General features: G+C 47.3%; 1 protein-coding gene across 1 annotated transcript; it reads left to right on the top strand.

Moving 5' to 3' along the window:
- Positions 1 to 543: 543 nt before the first annotated feature.
- Positions 544 to 5493, top strand: LOC140120479 (protein kinase C-like 1B). The gene is made up of 3 exons (XM_072139505.1): positions 544 to 1320; positions 2824 to 4264; positions 4676 to 5493. The coding sequence occupies exons 1-2, from the start codon at positions 558 to 560 to the stop codon at positions 4095 to 4097; spliced, it is 2037 nt and encodes a 678-aa protein (XP_071995606.1). The 5' UTR covers positions 544 to 557; the 3' UTR covers positions 4098 to 4264; positions 4676 to 5493.
- Positions 5494 to 10628: the final 5135 nt, after the last annotated feature.

The following is a 10628-nucleotide window of genomic DNA, read 5'->3' as shown; positions in this document are numbered from 1 at the left end:
AAAATCCAAAAAAGAAGCAGCACTCCAGATACAAACAGGTAAAAGTGAAGAAGAGTTTATTCCAAAACTGGCAAAGTTTCGGTGTGTTACCCCCTTTCTCATTATAGCTTTAATTAGTGGCTACATAGTGAGATAAATTACAGCCAAAAGGGAAGATAATCTGTGGATAATTCTCTCAATATATTCTTCTGAAGGTGACGTGTGTGTGATGTGCATGCAACCAAACCAGGACATACACAATATTAATATACCATGTAACATATACATAGTGTATGCAGTATGTACACACATACATAAATCCAAATGCAGTAAACATACTGTAAAAGACATGAATGATGATGTCACAATGACAGAGAATCTCCCCCAATGGCTGATGACATCATAATGCCAGATCAATTCCAGCTCACTGTCCAATCAGGAGGCAGGAAAGTAGCCACGCCCACTGAAAATTGACCAATCCGGAGCAAGATAGCCAGGGGGCGGGGCTGCACTAAGGTATAAAAGGCAGCACACGCAGCCAGGTGGTCAGAGACAACATGGATCATCAGACAGGCAACATGGTGGAGCAGGTCATCCTGAAAGAATATAACCAGATCCAGGAGCAGCTCCACAGCCTGGATGAAGAGTACTACAGCAAAAAGGATGAGGACAGCAAAAATGGTGAAGAACTGGAGAATAAAATCTCAGAGGATGAAGAAATGCAACCACAGGCACCAAAGAAACTGGAGAACGCTATGGGTGGACCAAGAAACCGCTTTTTAGCCCTGCTCCGGAGACCACGGAGGTGGATTGCTGGTATCAAACACAGAGGAACCTATATTGTCAATGAGGAACCTTCTAATGAGATCCCTGGACCCAGTCATATCAACTTGGAGGACAGTATGGCCGACAGCAAAGGTAGGAAATTACTACGGGTCGGCCAGGTGGTCAGAAACAACATGGATCATCAGACAGGCAACATGGTGGAGCAAGTCATCCTGAAAGAATATAACCAGATCCAGGAGCAGCTCCACAGCCTGGATGAAGAGTACATCGAATACTGCAGCAAACAGAATGAGGACAGCAAAAATGGTGAACAATTGGAGAATAAAATCTCAGAGGATGAAGAAATAGAGGCAGAAGTGCAACCACGGGCACCAAAGAAACTGGAGAAAGCTACGGGTAGACCAAGATACCGCTTTTTAGCCCTGCTCCGGAGACCACGGAGGTGGATTGCTGGTCTCAAACACAGAGGGACCTATATCGTCAATGAGGAACCTTCTAATGAGATCCCTGGACCCAGTCATATCAACATGGAGGACAGTATGGCCGACAGCAAAGGTAGGAAATTACTAAGGATCATTTCTATGTAAAAGAAGTGTTTATTGCACATAGCACAATCGGTGTATGTAGTACATATGGATATTTAATCTGTTGGCTGAAGTGTTTAGACCATGTGATCACTGCACTGATTTAACCCCTTCCCGCCGCGGCCCTTTTTCGATTTTGCTTTTTCATTTTTCACTCCCCACATTCAAAAATCTGTAACTTTTTTATTTTTCCATGTACAGAGCTGTGTGATGGCTTATTTTCTGCGTAACAAATTACACTTCAAAATGGTGGTATTTAATATTCCATGCCGTGTACCGGGAAGCGGGCAAAAAATTCCAAATGCAGTGAAATTGGTAAAAAAACGCATTTGTGCCGTATTCTTGTGGGCTTGGATTTTACGGATTTCACTGTGCACCCCAAATGACATGTCTACTTTATTCTTTGGGTCGCTACGATTACGGGGATACCAAATTTGTATAGGTTTTATAATGTTTTCATACATTTAAAAAAATGTAAACCTCCTGTACAAAATTTTTTGGGGGGATTTTGCCATCTTCTGGGGCTAATAACTTTTTCATACTTTTGTGTATAGAGCTATGGGTGGTGTAGTTTTTTGCGGATTTCGATTACGTTTACAATGGTTTCATTTTTAGTACTGTACGACCTTTTGATCACTTTTAATAGAATTTAAAAAAAAATTTTAAATGGCAAAAAAGTGCCATTTTCGACTTTGGGCGCGATTTTCCGTTACGAGGTTTAACGCATTGAAAAACCGTTATCATATTTTGATAGATCGGGCATTTTCGGACGCGGCAATACCTAATGTGTTTATGATTTTTACTGTTTATTTATATTTATATCAATTCTAGGGAAAGGGGGGTGATTTGAATTTTTAGGTTTTTTTATTATAATTTTTTTATTTTAACTTTTTTTTTATTTTTACTATTTTTCAGACTCCCTAGGGTACTTTAACCCTAGGGTGTCTGTACGATCCTATCATATACTGCCATACTACAGTATGGCAGTATATGGGGATTTTACTACTCATACATTACCATGTGCTGACAGCACATGGTAATGAATGGGTTAACCCGAAGTAGCTTTGGGTCTTCGTGAGACCCGAAGCTACCATGGCGACGGATCGCCGCTCTTCATGACGTCACGGGGAGCGACGTTCCACGGAAAGATGGCGGCGCCTGCGCGCCGCCGTCTTTTTAATGCCGCCGGCAAAGGTGCCAGCACTGATCGCGGGTGTTACAGGTAAGCCTTTGCTGCAATATGCAGCAAAGACTTACCGGCTATAGAGAGGGCTCGGCCCGCGAGCCCTCTCCATGTACCGGGACCCGACATGTGACGTAGTATTACGTCACATGTCGGTAAGGGGTGAAAAGAAGCAATGATTGGTTGACAGTAAATATACATTTATACATAGTGACACGTATTGGATACAAATCACGATAATATGCCATGTCTCATTCCACTGACATGATATATATATGCTTTTTTTTACAGCCAGTATGTCACATACAGAAGACCAGAAGGATGATGAAGAGAAACAGCACACCATACAATCTAGCAAAAAGAAGATGGATACTTGTAGATCTGCGCAGGATGTCTGCCGTGACCCCAGCTCTATTGACCCTACTACCAGAGAGGAGCCCCGCAGGTCTGCACAGTCATCTTCGAGCAGCGGATACCAGGACACCACAGCTGAAACCTCTGTGGTAGAAGCCGGCACCTCTGCCCAAGCATCCGCTGCCACAGTGCCCCTATCACTGGAGTCCTTCACGTTCCACCGCTTACTGGGTCAAGGAGGCTTTGCTCAAGTCTACCTGGCGACAGATAGGATTCGCAGAGAGCGCGTTGCCATCAAGGTCATCGATAAAAGGGATTACACTGAAGCTGGCTACAGCTTTGTAGAGCGACACATCCTTCAACTCTCCCATGCCAGCCCATTTCTCATCCATGGGCTGGCTGCCTTCCACACGTTTAACTTTGTGTATTACGTGATGGAAGTGGCCACTAGAGGGGACCTGCTTGATCTTATCCTAGAAATGTGTCCTCTTGATACAGCGACTGTAACATTCATCATAGCAGAAGTGGTCTGTGGCACAGAATTCCTCCACAGCAAAGGGATTCTTCATCGAGATCTAAAGCCAGAAAATCTACTCCTGACCACGGAAGGCCATATCAAAATCACTGATTTTGGCCTGGCTGTGAAAGGCGTTGCTGAGAGGATTACAGATGACTGTAGGGGAACGGCAGGATTTGCAGCCCCAGAAATGATCCTTGGCTTACCACATGGGAGAGCTGTGGATTATTTTGCCATTGGCGTCATCCTCTTTGGGCTGGTGACAGCATGGTATCCATTCCCTGGAGAAGGTCCAAGAGAATTGGAGCAATCTGTCCTCAATCATGAACCACACTTCCCAGAGTCTCTTCCCCCTGACACAGTCAGCATTTTACAAGGACTGTTGTGCAAAGACCAGTTCCATCGCCTTGGAGTCAATGGAGACATCAGGGAACATCAATTCTTCTCTGATATAAACTGGGAAGATGTGGAAGCTAGGAAGATGGCACCACCAGAAATCCTGAGGTCAGAAGCCATTGACCTCAATGTGGAAGATACTATGGACTATGCTGAACCACCACACTACATAAAATCTAAGTACCAAAAAATGTTCAACCAGTTCAGCTTTGTATGTCCAGAATGGTCAACACAGTATCACCCTGTCATCACCAGGAACTGGGTGGCCACACTCTTTAGCAGATGGTCATCCAAATAGTAAGAACAATCCAAGGACAATGGTGGTGGATGGCCCATTGCTCCCAGCCTAATTCTTCATCCCAATCTCCTAATCCCTCCATAACCCCATGTAGAGGCCCATGTAGCTTGCAGCTTGACCACCAGTATAGTATAATCAGATGAGGCAACACTACTGCAATGGAGCAGGTAAGTAGTAGGACGATATCCATTACTCTTCTCATTGTAGTGCGCAGGGCAATGATGTGTATATAATGAATGATTTTTCTTCAGGTTGTGTATTAATGTGTATAATTCTGCTGCCGCCTTATCTTAACACACTGACAGGCAGAGGGTAACCACTCAATTAGATGAGTCTCTTGCCTGTAAGATGTATAATATGGAAATGATAGGTGTATTGCTATATAAATGTGCATAGAATTAACTAGTGATTTAGAATCCTCTACTGAAATCCCAAATCTGTAATGAGCAGAGACTTCAATAAATCAATTATGAGGTCTCCGGATTTGTATGGTAGCAGAAGATGTGGCAAGCATATTTGTATCCTGAGCTCCATGTTTAGTCATAATCACTTACATACATTTTCTTTTGTTTCTGTAGATCACCGCTCCAGTTCAAGGCCTCGCTGTATCCTCCATAATGTATGACGTTTACCGAACTCGACCTGCAGGTTGCGTCTTGCGCCTTGACAAGAAGGTTGCGTCTTGCGTCTTCACCTACCGGACTTGACTTGAAGGTTGCAGCATGCGCCTTCACCATGTGGATTTGACATGAAGGTAGCGACTTGCTACTTCACACACCGCAAATGGACTGCCTAAAGGTAGCATCTAGCATGTTTGCCTAGAGTCCATAGACCTTCTGAAGGTAGCCTATGGTTCCTTCACCCACCGCAAATGAACTGCCAACAGGTAGCATCTCGCATGTTTGCCTAGCGTCCATAGACCCTCTGAAGGTAGCCTCTGGCTCCTTCACCCACCGCAAATGGACTGCCAACTGGTAGCATCTTGCATGTTTGCCAAGCGTCCATAGACCTTCTGAAGGTAGCCTCTGGCTCCTTCACCCACCGCAAATGGACTCCCAACAGGTAGCATCTTGCATGTTTGCCTAGCGTCCATAGACCTTCTGAAGGTAGCCTCTGGCTCTTTCACCCACCTCAAATGGACTGCCAACTGGTAGCATCTCGCATGTTTGCCAAGCGTCCATAGACCTTCTGAGGGTAGCCTCTGGCTCCTTCACCCACAGCAAATGGACTGCCAAGTGGTAGCATCTTGCATGTTTGCAAAGCATCCATAGACCTTCTGAAGGTAGCCTCTGGCTCCTTCACCCACCGCAAATGGACTGCCAACTGGTAGCATTTTGCATGTTTGCCTGGTGTCCATAGACCTCTTGAAGGTAGCCCCTGGCTCCTTCACCCACCGCACATGGACTGCCAACAGGTAGCATCTTGCATGTTTGCCAAGCATCCATAGACCTTCTGAAGGTAGCCTCTGGCTCCTTCTCCCACCGCAAATGGACTGCCAACTGGTAGCATCTTGCATGTTTGCCTGGTGTCCATAGACCTCTTGAAGGTAGCCTCTGTCTCCTTCACCCACCGCAAATGGACTGCCAACAGGTAGCATCTTGCATGTTTGCCTAGCGTCCATAGACCTTCTGAAGGTAGCCTCTGGCTCCTTTACCCACCTCAAATGGACTGCCAACTGGTAGCATCTCGCATGTTTGCCAAGCGTCCATAGACCTTCTGAAGGTAGCCTCTGGCTCCTTCACCCACCGCAAATGGACTGCCAACTGGTAGCATCTCGCATGTTTGCCAAGCGTCCATAGACCTTCTGAAGGTAGCCTCTGGCTCCTTCACCCACCGCAAATGGACTGCCAACTGGTAGCATCTCGCATGTTTGCCAAGCGTCCATAGACCTTCTGAAGGTAGCCTCTGGCTCCTTCACCCACCGCAAATGGACTGCCAACTGGTAGCATCTCGCATGTTTGCCAAGCGTCCATAGACCTTCTGAAGGTAGCCTCTGGCTCCTTCACCCACCGCAAATGGACTGCCAAGTGGTAGCATCTTGCATGTTTGCCAAGCATCCATAGACCTTCTGAAGGTAGCCTCTGGCTCCTTCACCCACCGCAAATGGACTGCCAACTGGTAGCATCTTGCATGTTTGCCTGGTGTCCATAGACCTCTTGAAGGTAGCCTCTGGCTCCTTCACCCACCGCAAATGGATTGCCAACAGGTAGCATCTTGCATGTTTGCCTAGCGTCCATAGACCTTCTGAAGGTAGCCTCTGGCTCCTTCACCCACCGCAAATGGACTGCCAACTGGTAGCATCTTGCATGTTTGCCTGGTGTCCATAGACCTCTTGAAGGTAGCCTCTGGCTCCTTCACCCACCGCAAATGGATTGCCAACAGGTAGCATCTTGCATGTTTGCCTAGCGTCCATAGACCTTCTGAAGGTAGCCTCTGGCTCCTTCACCCACCTCAAATGGACTGCCAACTGGTAGCATCTCGCATGTTTGCCAAGCGTCCATAGACCTTCTGAAGGTAGCCTCTGGCTCCTTCACCCACCGCAAATGGACTGCCAACTGGTAGCATCTCGCATGTTTGCCAAGCGTCCATAGACCTTCTGAAGGTAGCCTCTGGCTCCTTCACCCACCGCAAATGGACTGCCAACTGGTAGCATCTCGCATGTTTGCCAAGCGTCCATAGACCTTCTGAAGGTAGCCTCTGGCTCCTTCACCCACCGCAAATGGACTGCCAACTGGTAGCATCTCGCATGTTTGCCAAGCGTCCATAGACCTTCTGAAGGTAGCCTCTGGCTCCTTCACCCACCGCAAATGGACTGCCAACTGGTAGCATCTCGCATGTTTGCCAAGTGTCCATAGACCTTCTGAAGGTAGCCTCTGGCTCCTTCACCCACCGCAAATGGACTGCCAACTGGTAGCATCTCGCATGTTTGCCAAGCATCCATAGACCCTCTGAAGGTAGCCTCTGGCTCCTTCACCCACCGCAAATGGACTGCCAAAAGGTAACATCTCGCATGTTTGCCTAGCGTCCATAGACCTTCTGAAGGTAGCCTCTGGCTCCTTCACCTACCACAAATGGACTGCCAACAGGTAGCATCTTGCATGTTTTCCTGGCGTCCATAGACCTTTTGAAGGTAGCTTCTTGCTCCTTCACCCACTGCAAATGGACTGCCAACAGGTAGCATCTTGCATGTTTGCCTGGTGTCCATAGACCTCTTGAAGGTAGCCCCTGGCTCCTTCACCCACTGCAAATGGACTGCCACTAGGTAGCACCTCGCATGTTTGCCTAGCGTCCATAGACCCTCTGAAGGTAGCCTCTGGCTCCTTCACCCACTGCAAATGGACTGCCAACAGGTAGCATCTCGCATGTTTGCCTGGCGTCCATAGACCTTTTGAAGGTAGCCCCTGGCTCCTTCACACACCGCAAATGGAATGCCATCAGGAGTCATCTTGTTTGCCTAGCATTCATGAAAACCTCCATCAGTGACCATCAGGCTCTACCATCAGCAAGAGCATAGACCCAGTGAAGAAGGTAACACATGAAGAAGTCATAAAGACCTGAGTTTTTTTCCACCAAGACGTCTTCTAATCCTTCCTTGGGCAACACAGAGGCTCAGTGGTTTGCACTGGGGCCTTGCAGCATCTGGGCCCAGATAGCTCATGGACAGCTCTGCATGGAGTTTGTATATTCTCCCTGTGTTTGCGTGGGTTTCCTCCGGGCACTCCGGTTTCCTCCCACATCCCAAAAATATACTGATAGGTTAATTGGCTTCTTTCCAAATTGTCCCAAACATTAATGATGGTCGTCCCTGCACAACAACAGCAGCAGCAGGAGATAGATCCATCATAAAATAAAAGATACATTTGATGATTTTAAATACAATTGATGATTTCTGTCATTCATTATACAGATCATTCACTGCAATATGTGTCCATAGAGCTTTTAGGCTAGAAGAGACAAGCTGCTCTTTAGCATCCGAGTGGTTCATTATAAAGGTATCATGTAAAACAAATGTATTGTATAGGAGTAAGGTATATGACATTTACATCTTCTTTAATTAAAGAAGTTAAATGTGGGGTTGGCTGGATGATGTCATGTGAGAAACAAGTCCCCAGCCCAACTTCATAAATATAGCATCTGGGTATACCCAACATAGAGGAGAAATGCAAAGACGTTCTGAAGGTAGCCTCTGGCTCCTTTACCCACCGCAAATGGACTGCAAACAGGTAGTGTTGCATCTTGCATTTCCTGCAATGAGCAGAATTAAACCAGGATTGAACCGGATTTGAACACATCATACTACAGGCAGTCCCCAGTTTACATACAAGATAGGGTCCGTAGGTTTGTTCTTAAGTTGAATTTGAATGTAAGTCGAAACTGTATATTTTATAATGGTAGATCCAGACAAAAACATTTTTTGCCCCAGTGACAATTGGAGTTTCAAAAGTTTTTGCTGTAATTGGACCAAGGATTATCAATAAAGCTTCATTACAGGCACCTTACAGCTGATTATTGCAGCCTGGGACTATAGTAAAGCATCCAGAGAGCGGGTAGGTGGAATGCCAGGAAAATTAAATACATAGAGTACTTGTATGTGGCAGTCCAAAAAAGTTTTCAAAACAGAGGACTGGGTAGGTGGCCCGCCAAAAAAATTTTTAAAAAAAGAGTACCTGTATGTGGCACTCCCAAAAATTTTTTAAAACAGAGGACCGGGTAGGTGGCCCTTCAGAAAAATTAAATAGATAAATACTATAGCTAGAGCCAGTTGGCCCTGCAGAAAATATCCAGTAGCCTCTGCTTTAGTGTACAAAGAGGAGGAGAAGGAGGAGAATGAGTGCATACATGTGAATTATTCAGATTGAGCTGCTTTCACCTGGTCGAGAATGGAAATCATGAGAAATCCATGCTTGATTCATCTTGATAAGCGTCAGCCTGCCAGTCGACAGGCGTGTACGCTTATCGGTGATGATGCCACCAGCTGCACTGAAAACCCGCTCGGACAACACGCAGGGCAGGCAAGAACCTCCAAGGCGTACAGCGCCAGTTTGGGCCAGATGTCCAGCTTTGAAACCCAGTAGTTGTAGGGAGCTGTGTGATCATCTAGGACGATGGTATGGTCAGCTACGTACTCCCTCACCATCTTTCTGTAAAGATCACCCCTACTCTGCCGAGACTGGAGACAGGTGACAGTGTCTTGCTGGGGTGACATAAAACTGTCAAAAGCCTTGTAAAGTGTACCCCTGCCATTGGTGGACAAGCTGCCTGCTTGCCTACTCCCCCTCTTGTCCCGCAGATGCCCTCTGCCGCTAGCAGTGTCAGATGGGAAAAACTATTTCAGCTTGTGCACCAGGGCCTGCTGGAATTCATGCATTCTCACACTCCTTTCCTCTCCAGTGAGGAGAGTGGAAAGATTTTGCTTGTACCGTAGGTCCAGGGGAGTGAATACCAAGTAATCGGTGCTGGAAAAAATTCTTTGAACACGAGGGTCACGGGATAGGCAGCCTTGCATGAAATCTGCAAAATATGCGCCAGAGTCCCGACGCACAACAATTCACTCCCCTCACTGGCCTGACTCTCCATTTCCTCCTCCAACTCCTCTTCTTCTGCCCATACACGCTGAACAGTTAAGGACTGAGCAATGGTCCCCTCTTCTGTGTCGCCAATGTTCTCCTCCTCTTCCTCCTCCACCTCCTCTGACACGCGCTAAGAAACAGACCGGAGAGTGCTCTGGCTATCTTCTTCCCCCGTCTCTTGTGACGAGCACAAAGCTTCCGACTTCATGCTGACCAGAGAGTTTTTCAACAGGCCAAGCAGCGGGATGGTGAGGCTGATGATGGCGGCATCGCCACTGACCATCTGTGTTGACTCCTCAAAGTTACTCAGCACCTGACAGATATCAGACATCCACTCCTCATTGTAGACTACGTGACTACCTGACTACCAGTTCTGGTGGAAGTTGACATCTGGCAGTCTACAATCGCTCTGTGCTGCTGGTAAACTCTGGATAACATGGTTAATGTGGAATTGCACCTGGTGGGCACGTCACACAACAGTCGGCGAGTGGGCAGTTGGAGGCGCTGCGCTGCCCTGAGAGTGGCAGCATCTGTGGTCGAATTTTTGAAATGCGCACAGATGCGGCGCACCTTCGTGAGCAAATCAGACAGATTGGGGTATGTCTTGAGGAACCGCTGAACTATGAGATTTAACACATGGGCCAGGCATGGCACATGTGTCAGTCAGCCGAGTTGCAGAGCCGCCACCAGGTTACGGCCATTGTCACACATACCCTGGCTTCAGGTTCAGCGGTGCCAGCTGCAGATCGGTCTGCGTCGTGATGCCCTGTAATAGCTCTTGGGCGGTGTGGCTTTAATCGCCTAGGCTCAGCAGTTTGAGCACCGCCTTCTGTCACTTAGCGACGCCACTGCTGCTGCGTCTAGAGCTACCTACTGATGGCGCCATGCCCATGGATGGTAATTCGGAGGAGGAGGTGGAGGAGGGGTGGGAGGAGGAGGAGGCATATTAGGCCTGAGGGAC

Source organism: Engystomops pustulosus, chromosome 3 (assembly GCF_040894005.1).
Source record: "Engystomops pustulosus chromosome 3, aEngPut4.maternal, whole genome shotgun sequence".
Lineage (NCBI taxonomy): Eukaryota > Metazoa > Chordata > Amphibia > Anura > Leptodactylidae > Engystomops > Engystomops pustulosus.
Note: the sequence above shows the minus strand (reverse complement) of the source record. Positions and strands in the feature narration are given on the sequence as shown.

Coding starts and splice junctions, on each gene's coding strand:
- LOC140120479 (XM_072139505.1), top strand. CDS start 558: ATGGTGGAGCAGGTCATCCTGAAAGAATATAACCAGATCCAGGAGCAG. Junction 1,321..2,823: donor CAGTATGGCCGACAGCAAAG/GTAGGAAATTAC, acceptor TTTTTTTTACAG/CCAGTATGTCACATACAGAA.